General features: G+C 40.3%; 1 protein-coding gene across 10 annotated transcripts; it reads right to left on the minus strand.

Annotated features, from left to right (window-relative positions):
- Nucleotides 1-1973: 1973 nt before the first annotated feature.
- On the minus strand, nt 1974-16984 carry LOC119914666 (zinc finger protein OZF-like). Of its 10 annotated transcripts, none has more exons than XM_038734163.1 (5): nt 16689-16981; nt 16065-16490; nt 10628-11563; nt 8531-8577; nt 1974-2248 (listed from the first exon to the last, which is right to left on the minus strand). In XM_038734163.1, exons 1-5 carry the CDS (start codon nt 16858-16860, stop codon nt 2120-2122), a joined length of 1710 nt encoding a protein of 569 aa, XP_038590091.1. In that variant the 5' UTR covers nt 16861-16981; the 3' UTR covers nt 1974-2119. The 10 variants fall into 10 exon arrangements, with proteins under 10 accessions (XP_038590091.1, XP_038590113.1, XP_038590049.1 ...); XM_038734121.1 differs by lacking the exon at nt 1974-2248 and adding an exon at nt 6303-7203 and having other exon boundaries at nt 7627-8577; nt 16689-16982; XM_038734185.1 differs by lacking the exon at nt 8531-8577 and having other exon boundaries at nt 1974-2254; nt 11529-11563; nt 16689-16984.
- Between the last annotated feature and the right edge of the window lie 1594 nt (nt 16985-18578).

Raw genomic sequence — 18578 nt, forward strand, 5'->3', positions numbered from 1 at the left:
TGTTGTATGATCCAAAATAGTTCATCTTTAACCATGTTCAACAGTAAAATCCCGCTGTCACATTATTGCATGAGTAATAATAACCTAATGATGTATTATATAATAGTATAACAGTCACAGGCAACATTTTTCATTCTGCAAAGAGCACTTTCACTTTCAATACAGGGCAGCTCTAGGTCCTCTCCCAGAAAACTTAGAGCATTAACCACTTAATTTCCAGCATTCTGGAGAAATTTTCTGCATCAATTTCTGATGAAAATGTGTTTATTTATATGACGGGAAAGAAAATTCATGTGGCAGGTGACAATTTAAAATATCAATACATAACCGAATATAATGCAGTGAAGTATAATTCATCTGCAGTTGCTCACATTGCATGATGAAAAACGGCAGTTTAGGGGGTATTACCTAATTTCATTGTCTTACTTGCGCTAATGCAAATGTAGCTATGCTGACCCATGTGAGTTCATTTTTCCACAGCCAATGCTGCCTAATCTATGTTAGAAATATACTTTGTTGTTGTCGCATTGAATGAAGACGTGTAATGTAATTTAGCGCAAAAAAGCGTCCGCTTGTTCCATTATCCAACTTGTACAATGAAAAAGAAAGTCTAAAACCGGAAACAGAGACTCACATGGGTCAACATACATTTGCATTAGCTCAAGTAACACAATGAAATTAGGGAATACCCCATAAACTGGCATTTTTCATCAATGTTAACAACTGCAGATGAATTATACTTCACGCACGGACCAGCAATGCACTCTTTTCTTTCTACACTGAACAAAATTATAAACGCACTTTTGAAAACACTTTTGTTTTTGCCCCCATTCATGATGAGCTGAACTCAAAGATCTCAAAGACTTTCTCTATGTACACAAAAGGCCTATTTCTCTCAAATATTTTTCACAAATCTGTCAATCTGTGTTAGTGAGCTCTTCTCCTTTGCCGAGATAATCCATCCACCTCACAGTTGTGGCATATCAAGATGCTGATCAGACAGCATGGGGATTGCACAGGTGTGCCTTAGGCTGGCCACAATATGTGGTGTTTATAATTTAGTTCAGTGTATATTTACATTGCACTGCATTTTTTGCAAATAATCCTTTCTTATTTAACATTTCTTGTTGCAAGCTATTTTTCAGAACAGTCACAAATCAGAATAAACACAAATGCTTTCAAAAAGCACAGACGACTGTAACCTTCTTTATTTGTCATTTCTTCTACAAGGAAAACTTCACAACTTCCACCACAGATGTCAATAACCCTCAAATGTTCAACTTACTTCTTGCAAAGATGTGTGGGCTTCACACAACACTATAAAATACTACTTGATGTAGATGGATTTTAAGCCATTTGAACTTAAACTAAAAATGATTAAGAGATGCTTCATAAAAAGACATCAATGTTTTACAAGAATACAGCTTCTCACCTGTGTGGGTTCTCATGTGGACTTTCAAGCCACCCTTCCGACTAAAACATTTTCCACATGTTTTGCAAGGATACGGCTTCTCACCTGTGTGGACTCTCATATGTTTTATAAATGTTGAAGTGGCACTGAATCTTGTCCCACAGGTCTTGCAAAGGTACGGCTTCTCACCTGTGTGGGTTCTAATGTGGAGTATCAAACCATCCCTCCGGCTGAAAGACTTCCCACAGGTTTTGCAAGAATATGGCTTCTCGCCTGTGTGGATTCTTATATGGAGATTCAAGTGACCCCTATGGCTAAAAGACTTCCCGCATGTGTCACAAGAATACGGCTTCTCGCCTGTGTGAATCCTCAGGTGTGTCCGAAATTCTGACTTGTACTGAAAACCTTTTCCACATGTGTCACATTTGAAAGAGTTTTTACCTGTGTGAGGATCATGGTGAACCTCTGACATGGTAGACTTGTGTACATTGTTTCTGGGGCTTCTGCTGTTGTGATCTTGATTCTTTTGTTTTGACTCTGCATCTCTAGTTGATCCTGAGTCTTCATGCTCGCCTTCTTTCTGATCTTGGCTCTCAGCTACATGACAGTTGTGAGAGAGGAGCTGGTGGTCACTTTTCAGTTCTGCTTCACTGTGGTCACTTTCCTCATAAGTAGGAGTCAACATAAAGGTGTCAGTCTCCTGCTTCACTACAAGCTGCTCTCCTCCTGACTGGTACAGAGTTCCTCCTGTTCCTCTTTAACCTGTGGAGGCTGTGGGTCCTCCTGGTCCAGACCGGGGATCCTCTCCTGAATCCAGAGCTGCTGGTCAGCCAGAACCTCCTCCTCCATACAGACATGTTTCTGTGGGAGCTCTGGAGGGAAAGAGAACAAAAGGAACAGGCTAATGTTAGAACTGTGATGGGAAAGAGAGAAATGCAGACATGCGAGGCTATGAATACGAAACATTTTTGGATAACACATAGACCTACGATTTCCTCTGTTTTACGTTACTTATATAATGAATGTTTCCTCACCTATCCTGTGTAACTTTACTTCGGGTTTCCAAACGATATCCAGCAGTCTGCGCTGACGATCGATCTCTTCCTCGTACTCGACGATAGTGTTTTTAAAAACTCGGAATATTTCTTCAGCAGCAGCAGTTAGTCGCTCGTTGACAAACTCTCTCAAACTCTCAACTGAAGACATTGTTGCTTCATTACAAGTAAAATAATTAGCGGAGTTACGACTACAATAACTCATTCTAGCGAAAGTCACAATTTAAAGACGTTGCAAACACTGGAGCTTGTCTTGTTTACTTCCGCCGGATGTCACACTGTTGCGTTCCGACAGCAGAAGTGCGGGAGCTTCTTCTTCTTCTTCTTCTTCTTCTTCTTCTTCTTTAGGGTTTAATGGCGGTTGGCAAACCAGTTTAACGGTGCATTACCGCCACAAGCTGGACTGGAGTGTGGAACGAGAGATTAAGCAGGAAATAAATGAAATAAACAATACCAAAAAATAAATAAATAAATAAATTAAATTCTTTTTTTCTAACTCAGTTTCTTTAAGAAACTTAATTATATGACAATATATCTGGCCTGCTGTTTTCCCCAAGACACCTGTCAATGAGATATCATGATGTTTTGCCTTCCGTAATGACTGAAAGAGGCGTTCCCTCTTGATAGTGTATCTCCTACACTGAAGGAGAACATGTTCAACCGTTTGGTTACAATATACATTTCCCAGTTGGGTGCTTACCTATTTTATATAATGAAAGGTTGAGACCTGTATGTCCTATTCTCAGACGAGTGATTATATTTTCTTCCCTACGTTTCCGCGCCCACCTTCCTTCCGGCACCAACCTGTCTCTGTACATTATATAGGTGCCTTCCAGTTTCACTATTGTCCCAATGCTCCTGCCAAACTGACTGTGCATAGGTCCTGATAAATGTCTTAGCTTCATCTTTAGTTAATGGGGTTTTTAGGTCTACATGTTTGATTTTGAGTGTTCCTTTGGCCAGAATATCCACCTGCTCATTTCCCTCCACACCAACATGAGCAGGAACCCAAAGGAAGCATGTGGATAAACCCTTTAGCTCCATCCTGTACAATATAAGGAATATGTCATTGAGAATATTGGATCTAAATGATTATTTGCCAGATTTAATACTCATTAGAGCAGACAAGCTATCAGATGCAATAACAGTATTATTTGTTTCCCTCTCTTCTATCCACTGCAGGGCCAGTACTATTGCAGTCAACTCTGTGGTATACACTGAGACATGATCTGATATTCTTTTCTTGATATATGACTCACTTGCTGGGATAAAGACTGCTGCACCTGCACGCCCTGTATCAGGATCTTTGGAGCCATCTGTGAATATAAACATGAAGTCTGAAAAATGTAAATCAAAGTAATTCTGTACTATACTGCATGCTGGAAGTTTCTTTGACATATCCTTCAATTCCTGCTGTATGTTTAGATCTACAATTGGTGTTGGGAATAACCAGGAAGGAATGGAAGACTGTGACACTGTAGGGCTGTAGTCTAATTGTCGTAATCCTATGACTTCTGCCTTTGCATCACCAATCCACCCAAAACTTGTGAAATTTGTCTGTGTTCCCAGCAATCTATTAAGAGACTCTTGGCAGGATGAGAATCACATTGCCCCTGGAGATTAACCCAGTATGCCAACATTAGCTTTACTCGCCTGATTCTTAACGGCATTTCTCCCATTTCCACCTGCATTGCTGACACCGGAGATGTTCTGACTGATCCACTGCAAATTCTCAAGGCCTGAGCTTGTAATACATCCAACTTCTTAAGGTTTGATTCTGCTGCTGACATGTACGCTACACATCCATAGTCAAAAACGGATCTCATGAGTGCCCAGTATATATTTTGTAGAGCTGCTCTGCTTGCTCCCCACTCTTCTCCTGACAGACAACGAAGTATATTGATGACCTTTTTACACTTGTTCTTAACTTTATCTAAATGAGTATTCCAGGTGAGCTTCTCATCAAACCAAACCCAAGAAATTGAATTGTTTTGACTTGCTCAAGTGGTTGTTCATATAACTTCAAGGAAATAGGCGTGACTTTATGCCGCCTTGAGAAACAGATCACCTGTGTTTTTGCAACAGATAACTTGAATCCCTATTTATTTGCCCATTTTTCCACAGCAGCTATTGCAGCTTGCATTTTCTTACTGACGTGCAACACATTGCGGCCTCTTACCCACAGAGCCCCAGTGTGGTAGCTTTTCGTTCCGCTTTTAATTTATGACATTTTATCCAAAACTTGTGTTTATTGTCAGCAGTGGTGGGTACACAAACTTCTCCATTTTAGGTCTTTGTTTTTGTCGTTTTAGTCTGGACGGGAGGTGCAAACGCAGCAAAAGGTTTCCGTTTTAAACGCAGTAGTGTGGATGGGGCCTTATTGACATTATTTATAAACTGTAAACTGTTTCCTCGTTTGTCCTGGTCGCTGTTTACATTCCACCTCAGGCCTGTGTTAGTGAGGGGTTACGTCACCTGGCCGACCAGATAACTAACGTGGAGAAAACACATCCAGACTCCCTGCTCATTGTTCTTGGGGACAAAAGAGCAAACCTCAGCCATTAACACCCAAAGTACAGACAGCATATTAAGTGTCCCACCAGGGACACTAACTGGACAACTGCTACACAACATTAAAGGACGCCTATCGCTCTGTTCCCCGTGCAGCCATAGGACTCCCTGATCACTGTCTGGTTCATCTTATCCCAACATACAGGCAAAAACTGAAATCTGTTAAACCCATTGCAAAGACTGTGAAAAGATGGACTAACTAGTCAAAGCTGGATTTACAGGCCTGCTTTGACTGCACTGACTGGAGTGTTTTTGAGGCTGCAGCCACTGACCTGGACGAACTAACCGGGAGAGACCTAAGCCCTCCAGGCGTTGCCTCTCAGAGGAGCAGGTAACTCCTGATCCCCCGCCTGAGAGAGAGCGTTCCCCCTCCAGGAGAGTTTCCACGGGTGCCCCGCCAGCAACCGCTGGAGACAGGGAAACCAGAATGCGCTGGTGCACTCCGGGGCCACCAGAGTCACCGCCAAGGTTGAAAACTGCAGCCGATCTAGAAGGTGCGGGATCAGCTACACTGGTGTGTCCACTCCCAGCAGGGGGACGTCCCTCGGGCTCAGTGAAAACCAAAGGGCACACTGAGCGTTCTCCTTGTTGGCAAACAGATCCACCTCTGCCCTGCCGAACCGGAGCCTCGGTATGATGTCCGCCCCGCTTTTCAGCAAGCCAGGGATGTATTCTGCTCTGATGGAGAGCAGGTGAGTGTGCACAGGAGCATCCACCAGACCCAACCTATCCTGGCGGTTTATGTAGGCTGCAGACCAGCACATGCTGATCCCGCCCCGCTGAGGGGAGAAATGTCAGATCACCATCCACACCGTGAGGAGCTCCAGCACGTTTATGTGTAGAGGCCTGCAGCCCTGCCTCAGACCACTCACCAGGCATTGAGTGAAAGGCAGGGTACACTGTGGACAGGTCACCAGTCCATCACAGGGCCACACACAGACAAACACGCAGACAAACACGCAGAGTCACCAATTAACCTAGTCCACGTCTTTGGACTGTGGGTGGGAGGAAGCCGTAGAGAACCCACACAGACACAGGGAGGACATGCAAGAAAGGCCACACACAAGGGCCGGGACGACCAGGGTTTGAACCCACGACCTTCTTGCTGTGAGAAGACAGTGCTAACCACCACACCACCATGACTCCCCAGACATGGATAATAGTGGAAGGAAATATTACAGAGTGCAGAAATCTATCGATGCACACGGTTTGACTAGAAGGAACATGATAGAGTTTGAATCAGAATGAGGTTTGATCACAGAGGCTTAAAGAAAGTCATTGTTTTTATTAAGTAAAAGTCAATCAGATGAATGTTTGGAGTTAAAAATCACAGAGTGTAGAACATATACTGAGAGGATGAGGCTAAATCAGAAGATAAGTCAGGCAGGAAGGAAATGAAACCATCAGGATTTATTACAACAATGGTGGCTGAAGTGCTCAGATCATTTACTTATAAAAGTTCTAATACCTCACTGTAAAAATTCTGTTACAAGTAAAAGAATGTTACTAAGATAAAAGTATGTTAGTATAATTAGAAAAATACACGTAAAGTATTAAAAGCAAAAGTACTCACAGCATGAAATCTGATAAATGTCCCCTGTGACTGTTATACTATTATATATCTTCTAATCAGAGTATTATTCCTCGTGCATTAATTTAAAGCAGGGTTTTACTTTTGTTGTTGGTTGAGGTTGAACTATTTTGTGTCAGATTGTCAGCCACTACTGTGCACTCACTGGGAAACTACATAGTTGCCTCCATTTTGGAGATCACAATTGTTTCAAAAACATTATGCTACAAACAGAAATATAAGTAATACAGTCATATGAAGGGAAATTTTGAAATCTCATATTACAGAAAACATTGTACATTCATTAGAGAGATGTAGCTATTGCAAAAGTGTATTTCATTCACAGGTGAACACGTCTCCACAGGAGTTTCAACTCGATGGTTTCTCCTCTGTATTTTGATCCTCAGGTGTTTTCAGGTACATGATTCTGCACTTATGCAGTTCTTCACTTCCATGAGTTCTTGTGTGTTTTGACCACAAACCTCTAGAACTGAATAGTCTCCCACAAGATTTCTTGTCTGTATGCTGCCTTCTGTGTTGTGTCAAATCAGGCACATCAACACATAATTTCGTCGTGCAAAGCTACGGCTTCTCACCTGTGTGTTCTTTTCTTAAGTGGGTTTTCAATTGACCACTAATTGTGAAAGATTCCCCACATATTTCACAAGAATATGGCTTCTCACCTGTGTGGAATCTTGTATGTCTTCTCAATGCTGAAATGTCACTGAATCTTTTCCCGCAGGTCTTGCAAAGGTACGGCTTCTCACCAGTGTGGGTTCTAATATGGAGTTGCAAGTGACTGCTGATTCTGAAGTTTTTCCCACATGTTTCACAAACATACGGCTTCTCACCTGTGTGGGTTTTCATGTGGACTTGCAAGTTACTCCTCTGGCTAAAAGATTTCCCACATGTTTCGCAGGAAAACGGCTTCTCACCTGAGTGGGTTCTTGTATGGCATAACAATGAAGTGGTAGTAGTGAAGTCTTTCCCACATGTTTTGCAAGAATATGGCTTCTCACCTGTGTGTTCTTTTCTTAAGTGGGTTTTCAATTGACCACTAACAGTGAAAGATTTCCCACATATTTTACAAGAATATGGCTTCTCACCTGTGTGGAGTCTTGTATGTCTTCTCAATGCTGAAATGTCACTGAATCTTTTCCCGCAGGTCTTGCAAAGGTACGGCTTCTCACCTGTGTGGGTTCTAATATGGAGTTGCAAGTGATTGCTGATTCTAAAGTTTTTCCCACATGTTTCACAAGAATACGGCTTCTCACCTGTGTGGGTTTTCATGTGGACTTGCAAGTTACTCCTCTGGCTAAAAGATTTCCCACATGTTTCGCAACAAAATGGCTTCTCACCTGTGTGGGTTCTTACATGGTGTTGCAAGTGATCTCTGGTTCTAAAGTCTTTCCCACATGTTTTGCATGAATATGGCCTCTCACCTGTGTGAATTCTCAGGTGTCTCTGAAATTCTGACTTGTACTGAAAACCTTTACCACATGTGTCACATGTGAAAGAGTTTTTACCTGTGTGAGGATCATGGTGAACCTCTGACATGGAAGACTTGTGTACATTGTTTCTGGGGCTTCTGCTGTTGTGATCTTGATTCTTTAGTTTTGGCTCTGCATCTCTAGTTGATCCTGAGTCTTCAGGCTCGCCTTCTTTCTGATCTTGGCTCTCAGCTACATGACAGTTGTGAGAGAGGAGCTGGTGGTCACTTTTCAGTTCTGCTTCACTGTGGTCACTTTCCTCATGAGTAGGAGTCAACATAAAGGTGTCAGTCTCCTGCTTCACTACAAGCTGCTCTCCCTCCTGACTGGTACAGAGTTCCTCCTGTTCCTCTTTAACCTGTGGAGGCTGTGGGTCCTCCTGGTCCAGACCGGGGATCCTCTCCTGAATCCAGAGCTGCTGGTCAGCCAGAACCTCCTCCTCCTCCTCCTCCTCCTTACAGACATGTTGCTGTGGGAGCTCTGGAGGGACAGAGAACAGAAGGAACAGGCTACTACTTTGATGGTAGGGCTGGACAATTTGACCTAAAATCAAAACCATGATTACTTGAACATTTTATCTTGATTTCAATTAAATGTGTCATATGTAGTTTTCAGAGGCCACTGGCGGTGCGGTTTTAAGATTGCAACCAGGTGTGTGCTCGTACGCGTGCTTGAACACATCTTTGAAAGAAGTTAGGTTGAACATTTAAGGGTTACTGACATCTGTGAGGGAAATAGTAGATTTCATTGTGAAAGAAGTGAACAAATAAAGAATGTTACAGTTGTCTTTGTGCTGTTTATTAAAACAGTAACAAAGTTATTTCAGCTGAAAGGGCGGCTTTGGCTCGGGGGCAACAACGGAAGTCCACTTAACAAAATGTTGGTGGTACAATCCCCGGCTCCCTCGGTCTGCATGTCGAAGAATCCTTGGGCAAGATACTGAACCCCAACTTGCTCCTGATGGCTGTCTGTTAATGAGTATATCTGTTTTCTGATGGCAGAGACTTTAGTCTCACATACTAAGTCACTGTGTAAACGTGACGTGGTGTAAAGGCAACTTGAGTGGTCGGAAATGTTAGGAAGGTGCTGTACAAGTACAGACCATTTACTATTTACACTGGAGTGCATTCAGAGAGTCTGACCAAAGAAAAAGAAAACAAAGATTTATTGTTGCCACACAGATAGGGAGTCTAGGGAGGAACATCAATAACTTTAGCAAGATGCTTCCTCACTTTGAGCCACAGTGGGGCAGAAAGAGAAACTTATTTCTCACGAGATGGAGTCCTCCTCATTCTCCATAAGACAAAACAATCTCACACAAATTCAGTAGACCCAGGAAACAGATGCACGTCAGATTAAACAAATAATCCGATTATAAGAAAGGTCTTAGGTTCTCATAACAGCATATAAAATACTACAGGTACACACAGTATAAGGTGATGATTCATTTTGCTCTTACAACATGACTGTTTTATATTACAATAAAATAAGTCTTATTAAACGTGAACACACCACTTTTTAGCCATTTTTATACACTTCCTCATTTATGTGTCTGATTGACAGGTAATTTGTGTATGATAACATATGATACCATATTTACTATGCTTTTTTATATTTATATTATCACCTTTTATATGTCACCATGTCTGTATTTTTCACTTAAGTATAACATATTAATGCACCATAAATTAATATTCAGTTATATAATATGCTGTACATTATAAGCAAATGGGCCAGTCTATAAAATGAATACTTATTAAGTATATTTTGATGCTATTAATCATGGACATTTCCTTTAACAGAGTATTTCTACACTGTGGTATTGCTACTCTTCCTGAAGTAAAATATCTGAGTTTTCCTTCCATCACCACGGTATTAGTGAATGGCAGGACAGGTGGGACATGGATACTAGTGGAAGGAAATATTACAGAGTGCAGAAATCTATCGATGCACACGGTTTGACTAGAAGGAACATGACGGAGTTCGAATCAGAATGAGGTTTGATCACACAGGCTTAAAGAAAGTCATTGTTTTTATTAAGTAAAAGTCAATCAGATGAATGTTTGGAGTTAAAAATCACAGAGTGTAGAACATATACTGAGAGGATGAGGCTAAATCAGAAGATAAGTCAGGCAGGAAGGAAATGAAACCATCAGGATTTATTACAACAATGGTGGATGAAGTGCTCAGATCATTTACTTATAAAAGTTCTAATACCTCACTGTAAAAATTCTGTTACAAGTAAAAGAATGTTACTAAGATAAAAGTATGTTAGTATAATTAGAAAAATACATTCAATACAATACATTCACTAGAGAGATGTAGCTATTTGCAAAAGTGTATTTCATTCACAGGTGAACGCGTCTCCACAGCTGCCTTCTGTGTTGTGTCAAATCAGGCACATCAACACATAATTTCGTTGTGCAAAGCTACGGCTTCTCACCTCTGTGTTCTTTTCTTAAGTGGGTTTTCAATTGACCACTAACAGTGAAAGATTTCCCACATATTTTACAAGAATATGGCTTCTCACCTGTGTGGAGTCTTGTATGTCTTCTCAATGCTGAAATGTCACTGAATCTTTTCCTGCAGGTCTTGCAAAGGTACGGCTTCTCACCAGTGTGGGTTCTAATATGGAGTTGCAAATGACTGCTGATTCTGAAGTTTTTCCCACATGTTTCACAAGAATACGGCTTCTCACCTGTGTGGGTTTTCATGTGGACTTGCAAGTTATTCCTCCGGCTAAAAGATTTCCCACATGTTTCGCAGGAAAACGGCTTCTCACCTGAGTGGGTTCTTGTATGGCATAACAATGAAGTGGTAGTAGTGAAGTCTTTCCCACATGTTTTGCATGAATACGGCCTCTCACCTGTGTGCATTCTCATGTGTCTCCTCATTTCTGACTTGTAGTGAAAAACCTTTCCACATGTGTTGCATGTGGAAAATGTTATAGCTGTGTGAATTCTCAGGTGTCTCTGAAATTCTGACTTGTATTGAAACTGTTTTCCACATGTGTCACATTTGAAAGAGTTTATACCTGTGTGAGGATCATGGTGAACCTCTGACATGGTAGACTTGTGTACATTGTTTCTGGGGCTTCTGCTGTTGTGATCTTGATTCTTTTGTTTTGACTCTGCATCTCTAGTTGATCCTGAGTCTTCATGCTCGCCTCCTTTCTGATCTTGGCTCTCAGCTACATGACAGTTGTGAGAGAGGAGCTGGTGGTCACTTTTCAGTTCTGCTTCACTGTGGTCACTTTCCTCATAAGTAGGAGTCAACATAAAGGTGTCAGTCTCCTGCTTCACTACAAGCTGCTCTCCCTCCTGACTGGTACAGAGTTCCTCCTGTTCCTCTTTAACCTGTGGAGGCTGTGGGTCCTCCTGGTCCAGACCGGGGATCCTCTCCTGAATCCAGAGCTGCTGGTCAGCCAGAACCTCCTCCTCCTTACAGACATGTTGCTGTGGGAGCTCTGGAGGGACAGAGAACACAAGGAACAGGCTACTACTTTGATGGTGGGGCTGGACAATTTGACCTAAAATCAAAATCACAATTACTTCAACATTTTATCTTAATTACGATTAAAGGGGTCATATGTAGTTTTCAGCAGCCACTGGCGGTGTGGATTTAAGATTGCAACCAGGTGTGTGCTCATACGCGTGCTTGAACTCATGAATGATCTTAACCCAAAACACAACGTGAAAGCGGCAATGGACAGCGAGGGACACAGCTTCACACAACATGCTGGAAACTCAGGCAACCCCCCGCTGCAAAGTTATGGTAATATTTTTATCAGCTGATGTTGAACTAATCTATGCTCATTACATGATTAAGTTATATTGACTGCACTGAACCAACGTGATACATCGGCTTTAGCTCGCCTACCTGCTTTGCACTAGATAACGTTAGCAACTGGTCGGTGTAAGCCAGCGAACTAATAACAATCACCCTTTCTGATGTTGACTGTTTCCATCCGACATCATCCGATTCTGTTTTGCCTGATAGCACATAAAACTTTATTGTTGTTTCTATCCTTACATGGAGTTTTTGTCAGAGTTTGTGATGGTGTCTGTGTTCAGAGCCAGTCGTTTTGTGGTGTTGGTGGACTGCATTTCGTTAACCATTTCAAAAGAAAGGCTTTACCAGTACAACTCTACTCTTTCTTACTACTGATGTGTTTTTTCAACAATTCAACAGCATTGCTCCACAAAACACTTTTGGCTTGCTTGAACCAGGGGTTGTAAACATAGGCCAACACAGCAGGGGAGAGAGACAGAGAAAGAGAGAGAGACAGAGCTTTTACACATTACGCCTGTCATAAACCTAAATAAAAAATGCATTAAGCCGACACAACCAAGCTCAGAACAAATTAGCCTACAGGACCATAAGCAAGCTGAACACCACTGAAGGCCACAATGAAGTGCACAGGCAACTTTTTAAGGATACAGACCAACTCTATGACACAACATTATTGTAATTATTATTAATATTATTATTATAATAACACATTATGACAACACGCTTAACAGGTAAGCATGGACACACTGAGACTTGTCACCATCTATATTATCAATTAATCCAGTCCAACAATATGGACAACGCACGGACCAGCACCAAAAAAAATAAATAAATATGCTTTCACTCACCACAGCTGAGGGCTCACTTGAGGAGAAAGACAGCACGACGGTTCCTCTGGGCAAACTTCTCAATGACTTTGGGAATGAAGTCAGGTAGCAGCTGAATCAGCTGGCTTTCAATGGACAGCACGGACAGTGCGTTGAGTAATGTTAGCAGCTGTCCCATGGTATTACGAGTAAAAGCGTTTGGAAATGCATCTCAATATTCCTCGGTTCAGAAAGTCAGCCATGGCCCCGCAGTGCTGTTTCACATTTACCGCAATGTAATCAACAGTGATCACGTCTGTTTTCAAATAGCAGACATGAAAAACAGCCTTCTTTTGTATGCTAACGTTAGTCGTTAGCCAATGTTTCCTCGAAAACCACTCTAAGTTAAATCCACGGTTGCTTTTACCAGCAGTTTGAGTGATGACAATATCCAGTGGCTATACCGAGACGCTTTAATTCCAGTTTCTCCTTCAAATTAGGGGTTTCAAACTTCTGCTACAGTATGAAATACACTTAGTTATGTCACATGTTAGCTGGCTAAAGTATAGCTAAAACAATCTTCCCTCGATGAATGTTGGTGCCAGACAGACAGAAAGCCAATCAACTCAAAAATTAAATGACGTTGTAGTGGGGCTACAGGCAGTTAGCCCCACTTGTCATAAAATTTTTGTGATCTACATTGAATACAGAAATACTGCATTGTGACAGAGGGGCTAGCCCCACATGCATGCTACAACAGCCTACGGACACCAATCGGGAGAACACAAATAACTAACACAAATAAAATGCAATTGAGGAAGATGCTATATTTATAGATAGTAAAATATATCATAATAATAACTAAATAAAAATAACAATCTGTTTGCACAGGCTATGCCCCACCTGCCCCTAATGACCAGTTGCCCCTGGTTGTCAGGAGGCTCGGCAGTAGCTACAATCACACCAGATACCTTCACATTACACATAGAATAGTGGATGTTCCACAAAACAGAGAAAACAGGCGTGACTTCCATAAACTACTAGTATCGTGGAGAGGGTGTGTTACGGATACGTGGACTATTTTTGTCACCTTCTCCGTTCCTTGAAAAACATCTTTTGCCACTTAAGTTATTACCTCCTGATGGAGCTAGCTTAAGTTATGCTACATTTACATGTTGGGCGACAAGACCGTGGATAGGGCCATATGAAATCGATTTTGCCAGATTCTGTTTCATATTTTCCAAATTCTATGTTGTCCGTTTAGGCACATTTAGTCATCAGAAAGACATTAATCATGCGATGGATGAATAAAATTTAAAAAGGTCAATAAGAAATATTACATATTAAATCATTATTAATAAAAATTATGTATCATGCAATATAGAAATATTCAAATGTATGCACAATTATTTATGGAGACAATTCACAATGAATGCATTGCTGCAATACATGCATGGTGAATTATCAAACAGGTTAGTACTTGAAAGCCTCCACATGCTGCTGAACACAGCGGGTGTGGGTCGGAGGCTACTATCATATGGCCAGCGCTGCTCCTTGTTTACAAAGCCCGACCGTACGTAACTTTTCAGAATCTGAATTTTTGCCCTCATAGTTCAGTGACACGGTTTGTAAATACGCTCAACTATTAAAGGTGGGCTTTGTTTTTCGATTAACAGATGTCAAAAATCGATTGTTTAAATATTAATTAATAAGGTAATGTTGACGTGCACATAACAGAATGAATGCCTGCTAATATTAAAGTTCTCATAATCATTAATATCAATGCGCAGCTAAATTTAACTCGCACACTGTGAGCACTCTGCGACACAAAACACTTGGCCGGCTTCCTCTCATCATTCTTCAGAGGATATCTATGTGACATGTGCTTTTATAAAATCAGAGAAGTTAAGTCTTTTAAGGGCAGTGCGATGTTTGTGTAGCGGGTATGTGAACGAACGGTACACAGTAGTATATTTATTCTCTTGCCTTGCATTCAGTATTTTTGTGTTTTACCCAAATCTTGAGTGGTGAGTTATAATTTTTCACATCAACCTAAATGACACAACTGACACAAGACCACAGATCTCCATTTGATAAGATTTTGTCCCAGACACGCTTATCAGTTAGGATTTTTGCTTTTAGATGTTTTAATACAGAAAGTGTATGAAACCCATGACCCGTCATACGTTCTGTCATTGTGTTACTTAGAAATGGAATAATGGTGAAAACCATTTATTCTTTTAATTTTAAATAGTAAATTTTTAAAAATTACTATATTACTCTTAAGGACCCCTGATGGTCCAGCAAAGTACTATTCATTTATTAGCTGCAATAGGGCTAGTCTGATAAAGTGAACATTGCCCCTCATCTTGTCTAAGAGGTCCCCTCTAATGTCAGTCTTGGGTTGGTAGGGAACGGCACCCCAAGATAGATCTCCAGTATTGAGGTGTCATGTAAACCCTACCCATGAGCCTTACAAAAAATACTAGGGGTGGGGGAAAAACATCGATACAGCATAGTATCGTGATATTTGCCATGGCAATACTGTATCGATACACGGATGCCAAGTATCGATATTTTATTATATAAATTGCAGATGGGAGTTTTAACTTTTTGGTACTAGAATAACAAAATCTTTAGCTTTTTTAGTCCACTAGAAAACTTAACAGGACCATACAGAGGACTAAAAAAGTGATATGAACAAATAGAGAAATGTATCTTTTTAGATAAACAGATGTTGACAAAGTTTGACTTTGGGGACCTAAGTGGAAGTTGGAAAAAGGTAATAAATTGCAAAATATCTCAATATATTTAAAATCGCAATAAAATCGAATCGCAACATAAAAAAAGTGATATCGTATCGTGGGGCCTCTGGTGATTCCCACCCCTAAAAAATACAGTGATAAAGTATTCAATAGTAAACTATATACACTTGTACAGGAAAATTTATACTGAGTAGAGTCCATTGGTCCAGCAGAAGCAGAAGTTGTTGTCTCCTACAGATGACCCTCAGTACTGCAATGGATATTCTTACAACTCATGAGAGGCAAGGTCACAGCTAATAAACTGCTCTCACATTTACAGATCTCTGTGGTACAGAGTGGACAAAATTCCACAAATGTGTAAAAAGTAAGTTACAAATGTAACATGACCCACAAATTGACAGGAAATGATCCGCAAATGTGGAAAAACTGTTTTGTGTGTAAAAATAGATCCACAAATGCATAAAAAACACTTTGTATGTGAAATTAAAATATATGTGTGTACAGAGTAAATTGTACATATTTGCAAATTGCACTGTCCAAGTCCAATAAAATCTTCCATAGATTACTTGCACTGAAAATGTGTCACATGTGAAAGCGTTTTTACCTGTGTGAGGATCATGGTGAACCTCTGACATGGTAGACTTGTGTACATTGTTTCTGGGGCTTCTGCTGTTGTGATCTTGATTCTTTAGTTTTGGCTCTGCATCTCTAGTTGATCCTGAGTCTTCATGCTCGCCTTCTTTCTGATCTTGGCTCTCAGCTACATGACAGTTGTGAGAGAGGAGCTGGTGGTCACTTTTCAGTTCGGCTTCACTGTGGTCACTTTCCTCATAAGTCAACATAAAGGTGTCAGTCTCCTGCTTCACTACAAGCTGCTCTCCCTCCTGACTGGTACAGAGTTCCTCCTGTTCCTCTTTAACCTGTGGAGGCTGTGGGTCCTCCTGGTCCAGACCGGGGATCCTCTCCTGAATCCAGAGCTGCTGGTCAGCCAGAACCTCCTCCTCCATACAGACATGTTGCTGTGGGAGCTCTGGAGGGACATAGAACAAAAGGAACAGGCTAACCTTACTACTGTGATGGGAAAGAAAGAATGCAGAGACGTGAGGAAATGAGTGTCAGTATGTGTGTGTGTGTGTGTGTGTGTGTGTGTGTGTGTGTGTGCGCGCGCGTATATATATAAATAGATCTCCTCTGTTTTGTGTTACTTATATAATGAATCTTTACTCACCTATCCTGTGTAACTTTATTTCGGGTTTCCAAACAATATCCAGCAGTCTGCGCTGACGAACGATCTCTTCCTCGTACTCGACGATAGTGTTTTTAAAAACTCTGAATATTTCTTCAGCAGCAGCAGTTAGTCGCTCGTTGACAAACTCTTTCAAACTCTCAACTGAAGACATTGTTGCTGAATTACAAATTAAATAATTAGCGGCGCTATTATAATCAATAACTTCAAGCTAATTCAAAACATGCGACTAACACTGGAGCTTGTAATGTTTATTTCCGCCAGTGTCACCCTATTAAGATCCGACAGCAGAAGTGCGGAAACTTTTCGTTCCGCTTTCAACTGTTGACATTTTATCCATGACTTGTATTTTTTGTCAGTAGTTCTAGGGTTCAGTCACTTCAAAAGACCAACAGACTGATCTAGATACAGTTTTGTTGACAAGAAACAACCAGAACATCAGCTTTGTAATAAAATAAATGTTGACATTGAAGCAGTTTTTTAATTCTTCACTACGTTTTACCACAAAACATGTGTTTTTTGTTTTATTTATTATTTATAAAAGGAAGAACATAATTAAAGTTCCCGGACATATGAAATTAAGAGAGTAAAGTAGGTTCAAAATACTGTGTCATTGGTCCATAAGAAATTTTTGAAACACATTATTAGTCTTGATTACCTTCTTTTTTTGTTTGTTTTTGATCATGCTGTTTTATGGAAGTAGTTCTTGGTAAAATGTCCAAAATGTGGTTTGGAGTCTGCCCATTTCTTCTTTGGAATTTGAATTTTCCAAATAAGAAAAGCAACTGTGAAAAATAAATATATTTTTTTTACTTTATTACTTTCAAAACAAACAAGAATGTCTTTTTCCTAAAAGTGAAGTGCCCATATGTTCTAATTATATAATGTTCAACATCCAACCAAAATGTTCTACTCTACATACAATGATGAAACAAAAGATTCTTTTCTTCTTATATTTCACAGAAATGCAAGAATACGCAATATGAATTCTAAATATATTCAATTTAAGACTTTAAAGGTAACTTCGTTCACTGTATTGTTAAGACAATATTTGTCTCCAATTTGACAAGTTTTCAGTTAATCCTTAAAGTGAAACCCAAAAGAATCTTCCTGGAGAAAGAGTTACAACTTTTAGTGGTTCCCTCATTGAGACCCCTCCGGCTGAAGCTGTAAGAAGTTGCGGCACACTCCTTGGCACAGCATTTGGCCAAAGGGTATCACTTTGTTTTGAAAAGTAGTGGGCACTAAGGATGTGAAGATACACTAAGCTACTGAGACGTGACGATGCACAATACTGGGTCCATGAGAACAAGACAAGAAGATATATTTAGTCACAGGGGACCATTTAAAAAGCCTACATTTTCCTGATTATACTTACATACTTTTACTTTTACTTTCAGTGCAGGACTTTTACTTGTAACAACAGTATTTCTACAGTGTGGTATTAGTACTTTAACTAATTTGTAGTAAATAGAAAGATACTGGCAAACACTCCAACACTGCTATGTAGTAATAGCAATGGGTCAGCTGATGGTGACAGACAGGTCAGTAATCAGTCTTCTCCCAGTTCTAACTCCTATGAATTATTTTTTATTTCTTTGGAGAAAATCTTCAACCTTTTGGTTGTGTAATTCAATGTTAGAGTCTCAAAATTACAAACAATAGATGACACAGTAAAGATATCCGTCTGACAACAATCAATAACTGCTGAAGAATGAAGATAATGCTCCTTATATATATAATTTAATAAAAGTATTAAAATTAAAGTTTACCTTATTATGAATGTAAAAAAAGGTTTATGGAAAATAAAGCCTTGCTGTTCTATATGTTTGTATGGTTGGGAAATACTTATATATCACAAATAAAGATTTT

Source organism: Micropterus salmoides, unplaced genomic scaffold (assembly GCF_014851395.1).
Source record: "Micropterus salmoides isolate LMB-PRFRI ecotype aquatic unplaced genomic scaffold, ASM1485139v1 Ms_hic_scaffold_1, whole genome shotgun sequence".
In the NCBI taxonomy this organism is placed as follows: Eukaryota; Metazoa; Chordata; class Actinopteri; order Centrarchiformes; family Centrarchidae; genus Micropterus; species Micropterus salmoides.

What these genes read in the sequence shown, in the direction of transcription:
- LOC119914666 (XM_038734113.1), bottom strand. Translation starts at nt 16,860, where the DNA reads ATGTCTTCAGTTGAGAGTTTGAAAGAGTTTGTCAACGAGCGACTAACT. An exon ending in TCACCATGATCCTCACACAG is followed by an intron (nt 11,564 to 16,064) that starts GTAAAAACGCTT and finishes CTGTCCCTCCAG; the next exon opens with AGCTCCCACAGCAACATGTC. An exon ending in ACATACAAGACTCCACACAG is followed by an intron (nt 8,578 to 10,627) that starts GTGAGAAGCCAT and finishes CTGTCCCTCCAG; the next exon opens with AGCTCCCACAGCAACATGTC.